The 21,491-nt window shown below is 38.4% G+C and overlaps 1 protein-coding gene across 7 annotated transcripts in view; it reads left to right on the top strand.

The window, feature by feature from the left end:
• Window positions 1–21,491, top strand: part of LOC138738424 (E3 ubiquitin-protein ligase DZIP3-like) — a 103,173-nt gene that overhangs the window by 64,365 nt on the left and 17,317 nt on the right. For 4 of the 7 annotated variants that reach the window (XM_069888620.1, XM_069888623.1, XM_069888618.1 and 1 more), the window contains 8 exons: window positions 1,038–1,141; window positions 1,599–1,686; window positions 4,286–4,393; window positions 8,269–8,399; window positions 10,338–10,440; window positions 12,871–12,966; window positions 18,082–18,178; window positions 18,654–19,283. In XM_069888620.1, the coding sequence (XP_069744721.1) occupies window positions 1,038–1,141; window positions 1,599–1,686; window positions 4,286–4,393; window positions 8,269–8,399; window positions 10,338–10,440; window positions 12,871–12,966; window positions 18,082–18,177 (726 nt within the window). In that variant the 3' untranslated portion in view covers window position 18,178; window positions 18,654–19,283. Of the gene's footprint in view, window positions 1–1,037; window positions 1,142–1,598; window positions 1,687–4,285; window positions 4,394–5,659; window positions 5,980–8,268; window positions 8,400–10,337; window positions 10,441–12,870; window positions 12,967–18,081; window positions 18,179–18,636; window positions 19,284–21,491 lie in introns of those variants that run through there. The other 3 variants (XM_069888621.1, XM_069888622.1, XR_011341541.1) reach the window with 3 other exon arrangements.

Below are 21,491 nucleotides of genomic sequence, written 5' to 3'. Positions count from 1 at the left end.
TCCAGTATTGTTTGCCAAGTTTGCTTTCTCTTTTCTTCATAAATTTCTTTATATGCGGCAAACTCTGCATGAGCACTCCTCTCTGTCAGTGAAAAACGTTCAGTGTTTGGGTCCATCTCTTCAGCAAGCTGTTAAGGTCTGCAAAGAATTTGGCTAACCCCTTAACAGTGAGTCTCTTCTGCACCTGGTCTTCTCCTCCTGCAGTTTCCTTTTCCTTGCCTCTTCTTCAGTTTCAGTTATGTCCGCTACATCCTATTCTCAACTTCTTCGATCAGGATTTCTGACAGAACTCCATTATAACCCTATTGAACTATGGATGATGAACGTATATGCGGTCAGACATTGCCCAATTGGATGTTAAGTGATGCACACCTGCACTGCACTTCGCTATCATCCCAGCACTCTCCTATAGAATACTAGTTATCAAATTTACTTTTCTGGAAATATAAAATATCACCTAAAACCACAGAATGGAAACTGAATTTGCTGGAAATTCTTGGCAGGTCAGACATCATCTGTGGAGAGTGAAACAATTAGTATTTCAGGTTGATGGCCATTCGTCAAAACTGGGAACAGGTATGTTTTAAGTTGCACAAAAGAAGATATGAAGGGAAAAGAATTTGGCTATCACAGGGTGAAGATGAAAGGAAATGATGCAGATTAATGATCAGCTAGTGTGAAGGTCATTGAAACTCTAATCCTGCTTCCCTCCACACAGCCTTGGTAATACCTTCCCTTTCTTTACATCCTAAATATGCCTTTTCTTAAAAATTCTTGCAACCGGAAACTCTTTGTAGGAGCTGCCAGACATGCTGAATAATTAGTTACTGTAGTCCTCTGTTACACAAGATGCTAATTGTGCATTCTTATGGTGATCAACCCAAACCTTTAAAATCAAACACGGTGCATTTTATTTTCATAAAAACTCAAGATATTTACAAAAGCAAGTCACATTCTGTTGATTTGCTGGCTGATTTGCAATTTAATTTTTATTCAGTTAGATGTGGATTAAATGAACAGATTTGTTTCTGTGGCAGTGCCTTTTCCTGGAGATGCGCAGAGATTTCTTACTCAGTAACCTGGAGGCAGCCCTGTTGGAGGCCGAACATCAACTGCATTTCCACATGGCTAAGACAAAGAGGTATCTTTTGGTTTGAATTATTTCATTTCAAGTTGTTTATTATCTGATGGAGCTCTGTGAACAAATTCACTCCCTTAAATTACTAATCCTCTATTATCAAATTGACACATAACTCCCCAATTTCTGTTTGTAATTCTACATTTTAGGATCAACTGCATTTCTATTTTTCTTCCTTTAAGGGGAGTTGGTTAAGACACACGTAAATCTTGTTTCCCTTAGTACAATTAAGGTCAGCCTAGTTTTTTTTAAAGGGGATCTCAAAACTATTAAGCTTACATTTGTGCGTGTATGTAGTTTCCATTGTATGTCCTCAATGCATACGTCCTCTGTCTTCATTAGAATGCTAGACAGCACAGATGATGCTTAATGAGTGAAGCTTGAAAAATGGGTATGGTGTTTTTCAGGGTCAAAGATGATGTCTTTATTTTGTAAACATATATTTTGTATTAAATTCTAGGATGATTGTTGATCTATCACATATTCAAGCTGTCAACAAATGGAAAGCTAGTGCTACCGATCTTAGAAGCAAGATTGATTACACAAAGGTATTCACAATTTTGAGGTTAATTTAAAATCTTTTTAATTTGTCACAGTTGTTTTATTTTAAATCTCATTTATTTTAATGATTTATTATTGTTATGAATAATTTTGTTAGTGTCATTGATTTTAAAAAGTGAAACACAAGTTACATAAGCAGAACTACAGAGCTTTCCCCTTTATGCATGTCTTGTATGGGAGCAATGCACCACAGAACTGACAAATGGCCTTTATATTTTGATTGTACACATTCTTGTGCAATCCAGTTGAGAAATGATTGCTTTTTCAAAATCTTTAAGCCCTTTCCTGTAATCACAATGTAGATATTGAGGGGAGAACTGAAAACAGTAATGAAAAGTGTGTGGTGCCTACAAAGAATTTGGTGGGGCTTTCAAACCTTCAGCAGTCAGGATTAAATGAATTGCTTCTTTGAGCATAATTATTCAATGAAAACTGTTGTTGAAGCACATTTGTGGCTCTCCTTGAAGCTGTTGGCTTCTTCAGATAACCATTGAAAACAGTTTTGCTCCTAGAGCAGCATGGTTGGCATAGCATAGCGATTAGTGCAACGCTTTTACAGCGCCAGCGATTGGGACCAGGGTTCGAATCCCTTGCTGTCTGTAAGGAGCTTGTACATTCTCCCCGTGTCTGCATGGGTTTTCCCCATGGTCTCCTGTTTCCTCCTGCCGCTCGAAGCATACTGGGGGTGTAAGTTAATGGGGTGTCAATTGGGCGGCATGGACTTGTGAGATGAAGTGGCCTGTTACTGTGCTGTATGTCTAAATTTAAATGTTTTAAAACCCATAAATATTGCCTGTTTTCAAATTCTGACAAACTGTGAACCCCAGCTATTTTATTTTTAAACACTGTATCAAATAGTTTCTATATTTGACCGTTCCTTTCAATGATTTAAAGTTTTAAAGAGGAAATTTCTGATGCAATTAAGTGGTGAACGTAGGTAATAATCCTGATACGACAAGGAATTAAAAGGACATACTGTCTATTTGTCACAAAATACTGAGTACAGTGAAAGGATTCTTCTGCAAACAGGCCAGCAGGTTATTTCTAACATTCACATAGCATTGTAAAGAGCACAATTTACAGAGTGTAGCATTACAATGAAAAGGAAGATCAATTAGGCTCCTAGCAAGGCAGTATGATAGCAGTGTTATGGGGTTAATCGAGGAGCCTGATAGCTGCGGAAAAGAAAATGTCTTTTAGCCTGTCGCTGCCTACTTTCACACTCTTCAGCCTCCTCTCCTGTGGGAGGAGGGAGAAAAGAATGTGTGCAGTATGTGGTGTCCTTCAGTAGATTGGCTGCATTTCCTAGGCAGCAGGAGATGTCCTATAGATGTCCACGGAGGGGAGTCGCATTCGCTATCTTCTGTAGCTTCTTCCATTTTTGAGCTGAACAGATAACATGCAAAATTAACATAACATCCAGCAAATATGCTTCAGTGGTGCATGTTCAGAAATTGTTGAGCACAGCTATGACATTTTCCCTGACGACCAATGCCACTCCTTCCCCTTTCATCCATCCCCACCCCTTGACCGCAAAAGGGTTTAATGCCTTTCTCATAGTTCAGTGGAATATGAAAATTGTCTATCTCAAGGTGAGCAAATCTTATCTTTGGATTTTAAATTCACATTATTTGGATTTATACTGTCTATTTTAGTAATCTTCCTTATTGGATGCATACAATTGAATGTCATATCGGAGCTGATTTTATGGTTCTGCCGCACTGCCTTGGATACAATAGACACATAAATAAGAACATCAAATATTTTTTTGGTGATGTTTGCTGCATTGGTCAATAGAAATTAAGATGAACGTACAAAGGTTGTAATTCTAATTAAAACCACTTTAGAGATGTATTTAAACACTAAGCATTTGTCATTTTTTCTGAATAAATGCCGGCTATAATTCATTTTTTTATTCAAACATAGATGTGTTATCAAATGTTTTGAAATTCTGGATTTTCAAGGCATTCGTATCTGAACATTTTTAATTTATTCTTACATTTTCTCTAGTAATATGAGGCCATGTGAAATAATACTAAACGGAGAGAAAATACTTCTTTCTTTAAAGATCACTCACATTAGAAATCTGTGTTTTTGAATTGTTTCAAGTCACTTTGGAAAGGGGTTCACAGTTTTTTTTCTCACATGCCACCAGATTCAAGGAAGTTATTTTATGCTGTTATCAGACTACTGAACGGACCTCTTGTTAGTAAAATGAAGTTATCCATGCATTGTTTTAACAACATTTTTTTTCTGAAAAACACAATGGTCTGCACTTGTGTTTTTTTTTGCTCTACCTGTTATTCTTAAGTATGGGTTCACTTACCCGGAGAGCACACAAAACAAACAGCGTTTTGCTGTATCTTGATACATGTGATCATAAACAATTTAATTCAATCTTTTTATTTCCTTAAAGTCTCATTCTTTTACACCAACTTTCGTATAGGCTCAAAATGTTCCTGATTAGTAAAACACAATATTACAATTCACATGATTTGTTTTTTGAATTCAATTAGTATTCATTGGAAAATTTGTTCCAATGTTGTTTTGAATTAACAAAAAAAACCATTTTTATTCACTATTTAGGAAAATTTCAATAATCATATTCAGCTGATCAAAAATGGAGCTAAACTGAGTAGTCTTCCTGAACTCATCAATCCTGAACCACCATACCCACTTTCTTTGCTTCTTCTGGTGAGTAGATTGGTTGGAATGATCTTCCGAATGAGATAGTTGCAGCAGGGTCCCTTCTGTCATTTAAGAGAAGGTTGGATGAAACGAGCCTGCAGCTGACGTGGACATTACCCCTCCATAAATCTTCGTCCGCGAAGCCAAGCCAAAGAAAGAAGAAAGGATGTGTACATGGAGGTGAGGGGGTTGGATGGATATTGGCAGAGAGTGGGAGGATTGTGCTAGTAGAGCTGTCCTAATGAACTGGTGCGGACTCGAAAGGCCAACATGGTCTGTTTCCGCTCTGTAAATGGTTATATAGCTCAGTAAATCATTGATTACATTGTTGTCAAAATGAAAAAGAGTTAGAAAGTTGCCTATTCCAAACCACTTAGGGTACAGAAAAACACAAAAGAATATGATAGAAATGTTGAAAAATCTAATCTATTTTCAAGAAACAGAAAAAATAGTCTTAATTTATGATTGTGTTGCAACTCCATGCTTGGTTGAGTGTATCAAAAAACTTCCTTTCTTAAATTCACTTTAATTGAAGTCAGTAGAATTATTTCATGGTCTCAGGCATTGCTCGTACTATATAACAAATTGTAAGCAAATGACTGATGTCAAATTTCTCCTCGTATCACATTTGCATTAAACTAATTAAAAATGTTTCAAATCATTATAACTAATTAGCTACGCTATCCACATTCTAATTCAACACCTAAGCTGTAATAGTTTAATAGCTATAAATTTGTGTTTTACATGAAATAATTATCATTGAATAATGGTTACGGATTGTGTGCCTTCAATTTCCTAAAGATACACAATGTCTGGGTATTGGCAGGTTGAAACAGGATGTAACATACCTATACAAAATGATGCGCGCAATCTATGTTCTTTCATTCTCTCTCTCCCTACCCCCTATGTTCCCTTGCATTTTCTCTTTCTCTCTTGCGCTCGCGCCCTCTCTCTCACACACATTTGTACAAACAGAAGTGGGAACACCGGATCCAATCAATATACACTAAAAACCCGTTGTTCAGAATTAAAGCAGCCCACAGCCTCAAGCAACTGAGATTGAGGAAAATAAATACCATATATTTAAGCATATAAATTGACCTCTCCCCCCTTTCTCAGCCTAATTTTAAGGGTTTTATGGTATATCTGGAGTATGTTGACCCCAATTTTTTGACTGCCTGAGGTGCCCCATTGAACGGCTTAAAAGTCGACCTCCAAATCTCACGATATCTGAGATGAGCCATTGACCAGCGTATATGTCGATCCCCATAGATTGTGTGGAATAATCTTCTAGGCATTGGCTGGAGGTGATTACTATCATGGAGGGTCCATCAACACATCGCAGCACGTGACAAAAATGTGAAGGAGCATTAAGTTGAAAATTATAGAAATGGCCAAGAAAACCAATTTGATGAATATGATAAGTTGGTAAGAGATTGGAGGAAGAAAGAAGAGACTTTATACGAAAAAGCCAATGTTAGTTGAGAAAAGGAATCACTCGTTTGCCAGAGATCCAGAATGGGTACGTGAACAGAGGCAAGATTGCTACATCGTCACCTGAAATAAAATAAGAATATTTGCACTGCAGTGGGGTAAGTCGCACCCAGACGTTTGTGATAATCTTAAGGCTACACTCGGCTGGTGCAATCTTTTCATGACCAGGAAAAATCTGGTATTAAGCCAAAAAACAAAAATTGCACATAAAATACCAAAAGATCTTGATCATAAAGTTGGAGGTCATCACCAGTTTATTATACGTAACCAGCAGAAACACCAGTTTCCAATGGCAAATATTTGAAACGTGGACAAAACTCCCATGAATTTCAACATGATAGGCATTAGAATGGAAAGGTGTTAAAACGGTGCAAACCAGAAGTACAGGCCATGAAAGGACCAAGTTTACCACGGTGTTGTGCATGGCCCGCAGGACAAAGCTGGCATTTCATCTTCAAATGAAAAATTAAACTGAAAATGAAATTCCCTGCAGGTATTTTTGTACATTTTCATGAAAAAGGATGGATGAAAATGGTGTAAAACTGTGGATAGACCATGTGTGGAACACTGCTAGGCAGTTTACGCAAAGAACGGAGTTTGCTGGTCTGGGATACGTTTTGTAGCCATTTAACTGGGAAGACTAAAGTAGATTAGCACTAAATAATACTTACATTGCAGTTATCCCGGGTGGTTTGACATCAATATTACAACCTCGCGATGTCTGGTTGAACAAGCCATTCAAAGACCATGTGAGTGAGGAATGGGATACATGGATGTCAAGTGCAGAAAAATAGTTGACAAAAGGCGGCGGAGCAATGCATGCTGCATCACTTGATGTGCTGTGTGACTTCGTGTTCAAGACATGGGACAACATTAAAGTAGCGAATGATAAAACTGTTTAAAAAGTGCAGTGTCTCTTGTGCAGTTGATGGCATGGAAGATTTATTGTGGGACACTGGTGATGGAGCTGAAACCACTTCATCAGATAATGACTGGGACCCATAGGATGACTGTGCTTGTTGCCGTCTGCTTCAGACACTGATAGAGTGATTTTGAAGGGTTCTAATTGTGTTGTTTTCAATAAAAATCTCAATGAAAATCTGTTGCAGTCGGTGGGGGGAGGGTTTGTTTTTCAAGGGTCAACTTGTACACTCAGTGCAGATTGCATTTTGAGTTGAATTTAAAGTTTCATTTTTTTTGGTTTTCATGACTTGTGCAGAAATATATGATACATTTTAAAAATAGGAATAAATTTTAAATAAGAATAAATAAAAAGTTAAGTAAAAATGTAAAATTGTAAAAGTAAATTTTCTCTGAAGTAACACACAACCCTTTGGTGAAGATGGGAGCAAATATTCAGCCAGCAGAGGGCCTTGGTTGTGCTTTGCTCAGAGCAGGAGTTTGAATAAAGTTGTGTTTGGATAAAAGGGCATTGCGCAGGATGCTGGTTGACACCGTTCATATTTGCGGTGCCTCTCTTAAAGTGTCTCCTTATCCCTGGTTAGTGAGAGTCTTTATCTTCATGAGTAGATTATTAAGTCTATTAGTAAGGCTTTATCTGTAAACTTGGGGGAGGGGGGGGTTAATTATGATATTGTTCGTTTTTCAGGCAGCTCCATGGGGAAGAACCTGCAGACGCAGCAACGGGTAAATGTTTTCAAAGAATGACTGAAACTAATGCTTTAAGGGTTGTGTGTTCATGGAAGTGAAGTTTGTTCAGTGTGAGAACAGTGTAGTAATTTTGCCTTTTAAACTTTTTATTCTAATGCCTTATCATTGGGCAGTGTGTAAGAGTGAGTCTCAAGCAACCAGAAAACTCGCTTATCTGACATCTATCAATCCCCATAGCTGCCAGATACCAGGAATTTTACTGTATTATTTTTCAATTTAACACTCAGAAATTGAAGGGTCTGCATGGTCAGTGTAGTGGTTAGCGCAATGCTATTGCAGGGCCAGCGACCCTGGTTTGAATCTGGTGCTGTGAGGAGTTTGTACATTCTCCCTTGTCTGCGTGGGTTTTCTCCACGTGCTCTTGCTCCTGTTTCCTCCCACCTTCAAAACGTATGGGGGTTGCAGGTATTTGGGTGGCACTGCCTCATGAGCCGAAAGGGTCTGTTACTGTCCTGTTTGTCTAAATTTAAATTGAGGCTTGCAGTAGTGCAATGTATGGTGTAATTTCTGAGTGTAAACATTTGTAAAAATTGGGACCCTTTTGGCCATACTAGGTGTTCTACATATCCATCCAGGCACTGGCAACCCATGTATAACATTTACAATGTCTCTTTTTGACTCTCCCCTTTTTTTCTGAAGATGTTAATATTTTTTGATATCACTTTTATAATCTGTATACATTTATTCAAGATGTTTAATTTATTTTTTGTTTGTAGAAATCTGGGAGGAAACCAAGCTCTCAGGGTTTACCACAGCTCCAACATTCCTTCCAGTTGCTTTCAACTACTACAACTGCAGCCACCATACTGACTCCACCCTCAGGCCAATTGCACAGAAAAAGTAACAGGTAAATGTTAAAGCAATATTAGGTTACCATCTGGTGTTATGTTCTAATGTAAATATTCCCATAACTAATTTTTGTTTATATTTACAGCATTTAGTTTTCGCTGACGATTGAGAGGGTATTGGTCAACTACTACTTGAAACACTGAAGTTTGTATAATGAAGGTGCCTTTAGTTAATGAATTTCAGGATCGGGCTAGATCTGATGAAGATGTACTAATATATTTTCAAATTAGGATAATATGTGACTTGAAGGCACTGATATCTATTACTAATACTACTCTAGACCTAGGTTGTGTAGGTTATGGGTTAAGAAAAGGCTAGCAAAGAAATCTTAATGAGAAGCTGTTTTAGAAGGCACACAGTATTGTATGGTATTGGTGGAAGTAATGGACTGGTGTATAGACTGCCAGTTAAACGTTTATTATTACCTGGATGATGTCACGCTTTTTGAGTGTTTTGGAATTACCTTTGTTGCAAGCAATTGGGGGGTGTTGCATTGTGCACTTTATGGAAAAAGATTACAGGGATGTCAGAAGGAGGCATGATACCCAATTTCTCAGTATCACTATTCACATAACAAAAGATTTCAATCAACGGTGACCCCACAATGTGATGGTGGAGAACTCAAAGTCATAACAGGTGACACGAGAAACAACCAGCCAGTTGTCTCCTCAAGACACTCTACTGATCAGATCATGGCTGATCCATTCTTCTCCTCAACACCAGTTCCTTTGCTCCCTTGTAGTTTAAATGGCTGTCAATCTCTCCATTGAATATGGTCAAAAATTCTATCTTCACAATTCTCTGGGTAGAAATTTCCAAAACTCATGATTGTGAGAGAAGAAACACCTCCTAATCTTTGTCTAAAATGGGCATAGATTAATTAATTGGGCCAAATTCAATTGCCAACTTCAATCTATTGAACCTTCCTGGAATTGATTGTGTAGCAGTCAAGAATTTGGCTTCACTCTGTAACTAATGAGTTATTGGAAAGGTCTCGCCTCTGACAAAATAAGAAATAATTTCTGAATATAAGTTCTGTCTTGACTCGATTGTAATTTTTTCATCTTGAATCCCAGTTCAAATCCACGTGTCAAATTTCTTTGAGGTGCTGAAGAAATAGTTTGAAATAGAGATATTCAAATAATTTGTTTCTGATCTATAAATTGTTTAACTTCACAACAGAATTGCAATCAAATAAATCCTGCTAATCAGAAAATGACATTATTTATATCTTGTGTAGGAGTGGAAAATTCTAACACATTGAAATGTTAACAGATTTGATACTTAGATCCTCTGAGTTAAGCAGGCATAGTCCATTATTTTAGGGAATTCCTCAATAGCGACCAGAAGCTGGAATGTGCCTCTATGATATATTAGAAAAGCAAAAACAAATATAATTGCATGGAAACTTGGAAAAGCTGAAATTAATTTTAATTTGCAAATAAAGAAATTAATGCTGCCTGGGTATTTGGTGTCTGCTGCACTAGGGTAAGGCAGGTCTGCTGTAAACCTTGATCTTAATCCATTTTCCCAAATATTACAATGTAAATTGATTATCTGTCAGGGGTAGCTAAGTAGAGCAGAAATATCTCCTCATCTCATTTTCAAACTCTGGTAGCTGCACTCAACCACTCCCAGGTTGAACCTTCAACACCAACGACTCCTTTCAATGCAATACCATGTCCTGATCGGCTGCCTCCTTTATTGTCATCTTTCACTTTTGACTTAAGATTTGGTACAGGGGAAATAACTGCTTCATTTTTAAATCTTCTTCACTTATGAATTGTCTATGGTTTACCAGCTTAATAATTATGATGCCCTTTGGATATCAGAAATTGTAATTCAAGTGTAAGTATAGTTCCCAGTTCAAAGAAGGTGTGTCTGAATTTCTTGGCCATTGCTTGTCTAACATTCTGTAACATTATTTCTCTTTTAGGTCAGAATTAAGCAATTGTGATCCAGGACGTACTGAGCAGGATTTATGGCTTGGTGTTGAGTTTCAAAAAGCGTCTAAACAGCTTGTGCAGCAGCAGGAGGAGGTACAAAGTGTATTTGTAGTATTTCTCTAATACAGTAAAACCCCAGTATCTGGCATCTATGGGGATTCGTGGTTGCTAGATACCGACCTGCAAGTGAATTTTCTGGTTGCTTGAGACTTCATGTTGCATGATTGGCAAACTAACAGCAAGGTGTGCCAATTTTAAACTTGCGCAACTTTGACCTATTTTTTCCTGTAATTTTTTTTGCCTGTGGCTTGAATTCCAGATAACATGAGTTTTACTATTTAATGAAACAACAGATGCCCACATACTGTCTTCTGATGAAATGAATAAATTGTATTTAATTCTTTTTAAATTACTATGGAGCACAAACTGAGGTAAAACTTTATCCTTGGTCACTTGGAGTAGTCTACTTGAGAAATTTATTTTCTTTGATATCAGTCACATCAAATTCCAGAGGTGGAGAACAACTAAATCATATTTATGTCATAAATCATGTTTATTACATAAGACATGGGAGACATTTTTTTTTTTTTAAAACTAATTTAAAATAGAGAGAAAGCTTTTCAGGATAATGAATGATGCTGGTCATTATTCTGTGCTGCTCTGAGAGGGCAGATTGACCCTGCTAGGAGAGGAAAATCAGCGAATAATTGCTGCCTTGTAATGTGCTTACTCAAGGTAAAGTGGCGATGTTGTAATCCATAGGGTGAAATTTATTTTGGCTGGGAATGCAACATGGGAGATATGACACCCATCATCATAGACTCGGACAGGCCTCTCACCCAATTCATCCATGCCGACTATTCTGGGTTAGTCCCATTTGACCCATATCCTCTAAGCCCTTCCTATCCATTTATCTGTCCAATTGCCTTTTGATTGTTGTAATTGTACCTCCTTCTATAATTGCCCCATAGGTCTCAATGAAATCTCTCTCCTCTCACCTTAAATCTGTGCCCTTTAGTTCTGGAATTGTCTACCCTTGGAAATAGTCTGTGAGCACTCATTTTATCCATTGTCCCTTAGGATTTTATGTCTCTAAAAGGTCACCCCTCAGCCTCCTATGCTCTAGTGAATAAAGACCCAGCCTATTCAACCTCTTCCTATAACTCAAGCCCTCCAGTATATAGCACAATCTGCTGGAGGAATTCAGCATGGGAGAAAGAGTGGTCGGTATTTTGGGCTGAAACTTTATCCAGATGCCTTCTTCACCACCCTGTCCATCTGAGTCGTCACTTTCATGGAACAATGCACCTGTATCCCTTGGTCTCTCTGTTCAGCAACAAGAGTTAAATGGTCTTTCATAATATTTTTATATTCCTTTGACATCAGTTGAACTCGATTTCTGACAAGCTATTGCAGGCAGCCTACCCTCATTTTTTTCCCCTAAAACGCCAGCCAAGTTTCTCGCCATACAAGTTCACGAGAACTACTTCTGAAAATCCCTGGTTTAAGTTTGAATTCTGTTTCAGTTTCAAACCTCTTCAGAAGAGATGAGGATTTATCGAAGAAAGAAACTGGGGACCTAAAGGAAAACGTTTCCATGTCCTATTCACCTATAAGATGTACCTGAGTGCTCTTAAGTGCAATTAAGTGGAATCGGTTTCCAATTATGGATTTCTCACTGCTTCCGTCTTCTGGAATAAATCAGATATTTGGATCTGGGTCGTCCGAGCGTAATACTACGATGCTTTTATTGATTTGGTAATGAGTTGCTTTGTGCTTTCCAATCCGTTCCTGATGCCAGTAGTAGCACGTTGGACATGTTTTTAAAAATATTTTATTTATGAGTTTCCAGACTCGAGCTTAAACATTATCAGTATCAATGTTAACATAAATCAGTATTGGCGACAATTAACGATTGTCCATTTTGTACAGTTTCTGCAGAGTTGAAGCTGTTTTTGTCTCGCTTCCTCCCCAACCCCCATATTCAACACTAGATGTTTAACTCATCACGATTGCACAGGACACTAAAGACATTCACAACAAAGGGGCAAAACGTATGTCAGGATTTGGTGGGTTTGTCACAGCTTGGCGGTCAGAGCCCAGGCTGCTTTCTTTTCTTGACTTTACCTGGTTGGAACAAGTTGGGCATGTTTTTTTAAATTATTGATAAATGTCCACATCTAACGTGCCTCTCGCATATAGTACAAAGAAACCCGTAATAGTGAAAATAGTGATCTGCGACAGATCATCAGCCCAAGCAGGCAGTTTATGGGTGGATGGTATTCAGCTACTGAGTATAAAAGGCTCATTGTGATATTAATAATGCAGATGCTCCCAAGCAATTGCTTGTCCAGTTTTGCCAGTTCTTTATTTCAAGGCCAGCACAGGTGTCTGTGACCAACAGCAGTTCTCATTTAGATCCAGAATTTAAGCTTGAAATGGATCTGACAGGAAGTCCAAACTATTTTAAACTCAAAGGTTCTTTGTGTTTTAATCTTTACGTTTCATAATTTTGTCCCCAAGAATACTGAGGAAGACCCTTGCGTCATTTGCCATGAGGAATTAGTTCCCCCAGAAGGTTGCTATGAGCTGGAATGCAAGCATATTTTTCACAAAAAGGTGGGTGTGGTTTTCATCGTTGCACATCTGTTGTTAGTTTATTGAACGTAAATATTTAGTGTTAATAACTTGAACTGTAATAATGGATAAAGTAGCAGGCATATTTTAAATATCAATCAAAAATAATTAACGATAATGGTATCCGAGGCCATTAGTCACATAGGTTGTCAAAGATGTAAGTACATGATGTTCCATTGTTCCGTCTCATATTGTGCTACAAATAACAGAATTGGAAATTACTGCTCTTGCTACTCAAATAAATAACATTTCGGTCCCCTGGGTAATTATTCAGCATATCATTAACAAAGGGAAAAGCTGATTTTATTTTACCTGTTGTGTTTGAAGGCAGATATGATTTTTACAAATTAATTTTGTTCTATAACACTGATGTTAGTCAAGATGAAAAGCATTTTTTTCTGGCAATTATATTTTTTATGGGTGACTTGTTGAGAATATTAGCTCAAGATTTGAAAATCTTCTGCATCAGATCTGAGCGACATAAATTCTTTGGTAACATCTTGCTAGAATAAAATGCTGCGCCTCAAAGTAAAAAGCACTTCATTGCTGTCTTCCTGATCTGCTTTCAAATTATTTATCCAAACTTTCCAAAAGGAGCAGGATTTAAACTGGACTTGGCCATGAATTATATTTATAGTAACAACATTTCTTTTTATATCATGACTTTAAAAATATAGCTGAGTCTTTTTCGCAGAATTCAGACTAAACCAGAATTTTTTTGTGGTTCCCCTTGGTGGACAAGACATCCTCAATCCCTTGCCTATTGTTTATAATTTGATCTCATCTCATCCACTAATTTTTAGCCAGGTTACGATCTGGTTTGAGAAGGTAAAGATGAATCGCTGCATTCAACTGAGATGTACCTACGTTGCTGTCGGGAGAGGGAGTATCAGCATATAAACATGTAATGATGAATGAACAGTGATAGATTCCTAATTATGCTGGCATATGTCTTCCTAATAACCTCCCATAACCTAGGTATGACTTCAGGGCAGGAAACCTCGATGTATTCAATCCAGTGATCCTTGGGGGATCAGATGGGGAGAGGGTGAGCATTAAGTTCTTAGGAGTCACTCGGAGGATCTTTCCTGGACCCAACACACCAGTGGATTGATTTGTCAGCAAGTAGATAAATTGAACTTATCCTGCATTTTATGTACAGGACGTAGCCTGGTGATTTTCCACATCCTTAATGTTGCAACTGCACAGGAACAGCTGGTTAGATAGATGGTTAGATTTGGAGAACAGGTCTTCAGTTCCCTAACCAGCGTGTTGGTTCATCCCACAGCCTTTTACTACATTCAGTGCTTAATAATCATTCGAAGAAAGCCAACAAAGATGATCTGCTTGGTACTTCTGTGGTTGTGAGTGATTCAACTTTGACATGATCAGCCCACCAGCTTTGAGGATGGGGATGTTCTTTGAGCCTCCTCACATTTAACAGTTTAATTATTCATCACCATACATTACTCTTCTCTTTGGCTTGGCTTCGCGGACGAAGATTTATGGAGGGGTAATGTCCACGTCAGCTGCAGGCTCGTTTGTGGCTGACAAGTCCGATGCGGGACAGGCAGACATGGTTGCAGCGGTTGCAGGGGAAAATTGGTGGGTTGGGGTTGGGTGTTGGGTTTTTCCTCCTTTGTCTTTTGTCAGTGAGGTGGGCTCTGTGGTCTTCTTCAAAGGAGGTTGCTGCCCGCCGAACTGTGAGGCGCCAAGATACACGGTTGGAGGCGATATCAGCCCACTGGCGGTGGTCAATGGGGCAGGCACCAAGAGATTTCTTTAGGCAGTCCTTGTACCTCTTCTTTGGTGCACCTCTGTCTCGGTGGCCAGTGGAGAGCTCGCCATATAACACGATCTTGGGAAGGCGATGGTCCTCCATTCTGGAGACGTGACATACCCAGCGCAGTTGGATCTTCAGCAGCGTGGTTTCAATGCTGTCAGCCTCTGCCATCTCGAGTATTTCGATGGTTGTGATGAAGTCGCTCCAATGAATGTTGAGGATGGAGCGGAGACAACGCTGGTGGAAGCGTTCTAGGAGCCGTAGGTGATGCCGGTAGAGGACCCATGATTCGGAGCCGAACAGGAGTGTGGGTATGACAACGGCTCTGTATACGCTTATCTTTGTGAGGTTTTTCAGTTGGTTGTTTTTCCAGACTCTTTTGTGTAGTCTTCCAAAGGCGCTATTTGCCTTGGCCAGTCTGTTGTCTATCTCGTTGTTGATCCTTGCATCCGATGAAATGGTGCAGCCGAGATAGGTAAACTGGTTGACCGTTTTGAGTTTTGTGTGCCCGATGGAGATGTGGGGGGGCTGGTAGTCATGGTGGGGAGCTGGCTGATGGAGGACCTCAGTTTTCTTCAGGCTGACTTCCAGGCCAAACATTTTGGCAGTTTCCGCAAAACAGGACGTCAAGCGCTGAAGAGCTGGCTCTGAACGGGCAACTAAAGTGGCATCATCTGCAAAGAGTAGTTCACGGACGAGTTGCTCTTGTGTCTTGGTGTGACAATTACATTACTAGATGTGGAAGAACTGCAGATTTTGATCTGCTTCATTGGTTGTTGGATTGCCAACTACAGTAAAATCCTTGGTATCCGGCATCTACTCTTATAATGCCTAACTAAAACACCTGCATTAACAATAAACAGTTTAAAAGACAAAAATTATATACTGTACTTAGACTAAACAAACTTTACTTGCACGAATATATAAAATTTAAAGCATTTTACTGTATTTCCATCACATTCTTTGAAAAAATTTAACTGTCACAGCATCTGCAGTTTCTTTCCCCTCCACGGAGCCGCCCAAAAGACAAACAATAGCATGATTAGATCAGTATTCCCCAAGTTTACAGATAAAGCTCTGACCAGTCAGTTCTTACTAATCAGAGAAAAGGAGTCACCCCCAACAGCAAGCGGCATAAACGAGCTCTTCATCCTGGGTAATGCCATTTTATTCAAACGCAACAAACCATGACCAAGACACTCCGCCGACTGAATATTTGCTCCCATCTTCACCAAAGCTTTGTGTTATTTCAGAGAACATTTACAATTTTAAACTTGCGTTGATTTTTTATTTATTTTAATTTTTTAAAAGTAATTGTTCTCTTTTTTGTTTGCGGGTTGCTTGAGGCTCCCAGTTGCTTGAATTCCGGATACCAGAGTTTTTTTTTCACTGTATATTGATTGAATCCTGTATTTACTCTTTAACACGTATTGCTGTTTTTTGTCACTTCATCCTTAACAATGCAAGGAGCTGCTTCTGACATGAGCTCATGCACCCCTTATTGAATTAGGCTTGATTTGTAGTACTAAAACAAAGGGCCTGACAGGCCTTAGATTTGTGAATATTGTGGAAGATGTTTTTTCCACTACAGATGGAATACATTGGAAATATGTTTTTCAATTTAATTGAAGAATACCGAATGCAATTTTGACCGTTCCAGTTAACATAAAACAAATGACCATAACTAAAATCATACTATATTTAGAAAGGTGCAAAGCAAATCTTTGAAGGTAGCATAGAATATTGAAAACATAAAAGGAATAGTCTAAAATTTAGGAATGTACTCTTCAGCTTCCAAGTTTCCTTGGCATAATGCATCAATTGAAATGTTTTTAAAAATTACACCTCTGATTTTCATACCCGAGAGAGGGAGAAAACTAAAAGTTTCCCCTTAAAAAAACATATTGGAACCATGTTAAACATATTTCCAAACAGAAGGGATCGAGAGAAATAAAATTGGAAAATGTATAAGTCATTTGGACAGGTACATTGTTCAGAATGGTTTGGGCAGATATGGGCAAAATACAGGCAAGTATCTTGGTCAGCATGGATAGGTTAGGCTGTATAACCATATGGCAGAAGTTAAAATGTGAGAGAAGAAGAAATTTCCTGCTCAAGATCAACTTTGGAGCAATCGGTGTTGCAGGGCCCTTTCGCTTATGTTCATCACTCAAGATGTTCCACATTTTCCCATAGTTTCACTCGAACTTGCCCTTCCTTACTCCTAGGCTCTGCTAGAGTAATGCTGAACGGCATCCCTAAGCAAGAAAATAAATGAACTAAAAGTTGCCTGCTTCTCGCTGTCTTTTATATATTTTTTAATTAAAATACAAGAACCTTTAAAATGGTTTTATGCAGTGCTAATTGACCCAAGAAGCCTTTTCTAATGACCATAACAAATGTTATACAAAGTAGAAGTAATACATCATCACATTTGGGAAGAGGTTAAAATGCTCTGTACACGTTTAATAATTGAACATTATTGCACTAACAAAATATTGGGGACTAGAAAAGGATAATTGCACCATCAATCGCATTTAAAATCATGAGAGAATAGTCTATGTCTTGATAAGTTTGCTATTAATGTTACATAATTATTTTGATGTTGTAATTCCGGAGTGGGCATTCTTTTACCATTGTGGGCTGGATGGTGTGTCAGTAGTTGAACAGTGGGCCGGGGGAGCGGCAGCAGTGCTGGACGGGGGCAAGGGGGGGAATAAATTTGGACCGCGGGCCAAAATTGGCCCGTGGACTCCATTTAGGCGGGCCAGGTGCATATGGTAATTCCACTTGAGTTCTGGGCCAGAAAATTTGGGTCATGGGCCGTAGGTTGCCCACCCCTATTGTAAATCCAAGGAATTAAGATTGGCGTGTCATGTTACCACTGAAAAACGTTAATAATCAAATGTACTGGCAACTGGGTTTCCTTTAACTATGCAACTTCTCCAAGAACGTGTTTTATTATCACTCAGTAAGAGGTAGTACCTAAATAAGTAAAACACAAAGATACTGGAGGAACTGGCAGCACCCATAGGAGGTAAAGATAATAACCAAAGTTTCAAGACTGAGCCTTTCGTACCTTGAAGAAGGGCTCAGGCCCAAAACATCTTTACCTCCTATGGGCGTTGCAAGACCAGCTAAGTTCCTCCAGCATTTCTGTGTTCTTACTACAATAACAGCATCTGCATATTTCCATGCCTTAATAAGTAATTTGTTCACTTTATTTTTATCTATTATCTGGAAATATAACTAGAATATAGATTTCTTTCTCCTACCTCCCAGTAATTGAAAAAAGTTTTTTTTTCCCCCCACAGTGTATCAATTACTGGCTGAAAGAACAAAGCACGTGTCCTATTTGTAGGATTCTTGTCCTAAAGCCAGAGGACTACCCACAGCTGCCAAAGAAATAAGGTTATCTCATTTAGTTATGTTACATAAACAAAAGTATATTTTAGTTATTAAAAATGTCTGCTTAAGATATACAAACAATAAACTTTGTTCATTTCAATCTGCTTTCACAAACCTTAATTGTCATATTTTCGAGGTTTCTGTTCTGAGGTGAAACAGCTAAAGCTTGACATTGTTCTGGTGTGCATTTATTTTATAATTGCTGTGGAAATGTTATTTAGTTTCTTGTAGCTGGCGAATTGTTTATCGGGATCAGGTGTAGAAAGTTCCTGAGAGGAATTTGTTTTTTTTTAATTCAATCTCCTTTATTCTTCAGTCTTCATGTACACTGTTCCATTTTCACGTTTAGATGCATGCTTTGTCAGTATTGAAAGATTGGCAATCAAGAATAGTTACCGTATATTTTTAATTTCCTTCCTTGTATCTAGGGGTTTGAACTTTTCATTCTCTGATCTACCTAGCTTACTTAACTTTACAGAACCATACTGATGAGGTGAAGGAGACTGAATTAAAGACAGAACTGCATTTGGTTCTTTGGAGATTAAAAGAAGAATTACATAAAATCAATCGTGCCTACAAGAGAATGACTGAGGAAAATGTAGTTGAAACAATTAAGGGCATCCTGAAGGCTGATGTGGTCAGAAGTATAATGTAGGAGAAGTTATGAAAATTTCAGAAGAACCCTATAATATTAATGTTAATATACAGTTTGCAATTGCATGCCCTACTGAGCTTCTAAGATGGTACTGTATATTTGAGAGAATTACATTATTTATGAATTTTCCCTGTTCAAGCCAGTTTCAAGATGCAATTATGTGGTTAAATATGATAGCCATTGTGTTTACCCTCACAGGGCAGATCCTATACTTGGTGGGATGTGAGAGATTAGATCAGTTGAAATATTCATTGTATCTGATGAGGTTTATTTATATCCCATTCAACTTATTTATTCAACAAGTATGTAATGATTTAGTAACTTTTGAAACGAATATTGGTACAGTACTCTCTCAAGCTGAAATATGTCAGTCTTTAATGCTCAATAAATTACCTATAATGCGTGTGTTAATGTGGTAACTAATGTGTGCCAATAAAGTCCCATAAAGAACAATGAGATGAATGGCCTACTAATTTTTCATGATATCGATTGAAGGAAAATCGTTTGGTAGCATATTTTTGATTGTAAAGTACAACATTAATATAATTAAGTTTGTAATATCATCGCAACAAATAAGGAACATATGATAAATGCTTTGAGTTTCTCCAATTTTGATAGATGACATCAACTTAACAGTAAATTCCTTGGATTAATCTCAGAGCCAAGAAATCACTTGACAAGTTAGCCTTTTAACATCCCAAATGGCAGACTAATAAGAATTGAACATTGGCTGAAAGGGAGAGGCCAGAGAGTGGTAGTGGATAATTGTCTGTCAGGTTGGAGGCCGGTGACCAGTGGTGTGCCTCAAGGATCTGTATTGGGCCCATTGTTGTTCGTTATATACATTAATGATCTAGATGATGGGGTGGTGAATTGGATTAGTAAATATGCAGACGATACTAAGATAGGTGGAATAGTGGATAATGAAGAAGGTTTTCAAGGATTGCAGAGGGATTTGGGCTGCTTAGAAAAGTGGGCTGAAAAATGGCAGATGGAATTTAATGCTGATAAGTGTGAGGTGCTTCATTTTGGTAAGAAGAATCAGAATAGGACATACGTGGTAAATGGGAGAGCATTGATGAATACAGAAGAGCAGAAAGATTTAGGAGTAACGGTACATCGTTCCCTGAAGGTAGAAACTCACGTGAATAGGGTGGTGAAGAAGGCTTTTAGTATGCTGGCCTTTATCAATCATTGCATGGAATATAGGAGTTGGGAGGTGATGTTGAGATTGTATAAGACGTTGGTGCGGCCTAATTTGGAGTTCCGTGAGCAGTTCTGGTCGCCTAATTATAGGAAGGATATAAACAGAGTGGAGAGAGTGCAGAGAAGGTTTACCAGAATGTTACCTGGGTTTAAGCAATTTCAATCCTTCTAAATAATTGGTGTTTTCTGCTCTTATGGTGAAGAAATATTTCTATTCAATCTTTCGTTGACCAAGAAACCACTCACCGTGCAGCTAGACATGGCTCGAACCACATCATCAAATTTGGTGACAACACGACCATGATGGGCCTTATCAGTAAGAATGAGGAGTCCGTGGACAGAGATGAGGTACAGTCAATAACAGACTGGGGCAGAGCCAACAACCTGTATCTGAACATTAATAAATCAAAAGAGATGGTTGTTGACTTCAGGAGGGCCTGGGGGACCACGCTCCGCTGACCATCGATGGCTCCATCATTGTCCTCAAGTATCAAGTTCCTTGGAGTTCACTTGGCAGAGAATCTCACCTGGTCCCTTAATACCAGCTCTGTAGCCAAGAAAGCCCAGAAGCACCTCTACTTCCTGCAAAGGCTGAGGAAAGTCCATCTCCCACCCTCCATCCTCACTACATCCTACAGAGGATGTACTGAGAGCATCCTGTGCAACTGCATCTCTGCCTGGTTTGGGAGGTGCACCTCCCTGCAGAGGATAGTGAAGTCAGCAAAAAAGATCATTGGGAACTCTTCCTACCATGACGGACATCTATCTACAACACTCGACGCAGGCGAAAGGCAATAAACATTGTGAAGCACTCCACACACCCTTTGCGCAAACCGTTCTCCCTTCTGCCATCTGGTAGGTGGTCCTGTAGCACTCGGGCCCTGACGTGCAGATTGGCAGGCAGTTTTTTCCCCCAAGCCATCAGGCTCCAGAATTCCCAGAACATATGGACATGTGAAGAGTTCCTTAAGTTTAAATAGCTCAGTATAAATTTCCCTTTCAAATTTACTCCATGTTTGGTAAATATTGATAAGATCTTGATAATTTATTGGCAGGTCAGAGAACACCATACTAATAGTTGAGCATCTAATCTCTGACAACATGCAGAATTTGTATCGACACTTAGTGAACTTGGAAGATTGTTGGCATGTAAATGAGGTGGAGCGCTAATTAGCTTCACTTTGACAAAAGTTTTGAGCTAATTTTTTAAATCTATTATTTCAAATTGAATTCATTGAGTTTCTACAAGAACATTATGGTACCAATGACTACCTCAACATTACCAGATAAGGGAAAAAATACATTCCCAGAGTTTACAACTCCTTTAAAATGTCAGTAAAATGTAACACGTAAAGAATTAACTCATTGATCTTGCTGTATTGTTTATAAACATTGATAAATTTGAACAACATAGTCATAATTCAAATTAATTTGTGTAGTTACATTTTTAATATG

The sequence above is a fragment of the Narcine bancroftii genome, chromosome 7 (genome assembly GCF_036971445.1).
Source record: "Narcine bancroftii isolate sNarBan1 chromosome 7, sNarBan1.hap1, whole genome shotgun sequence".
NCBI lineage: Eukaryota > Metazoa > Chordata > Chondrichthyes > Torpediniformes > Narcinidae > Narcine > Narcine bancroftii.
The sequence above is the reverse complement of the archived record's forward strand: the minus strand, read 5'-3'. Positions and strand labels throughout refer to the sequence as shown.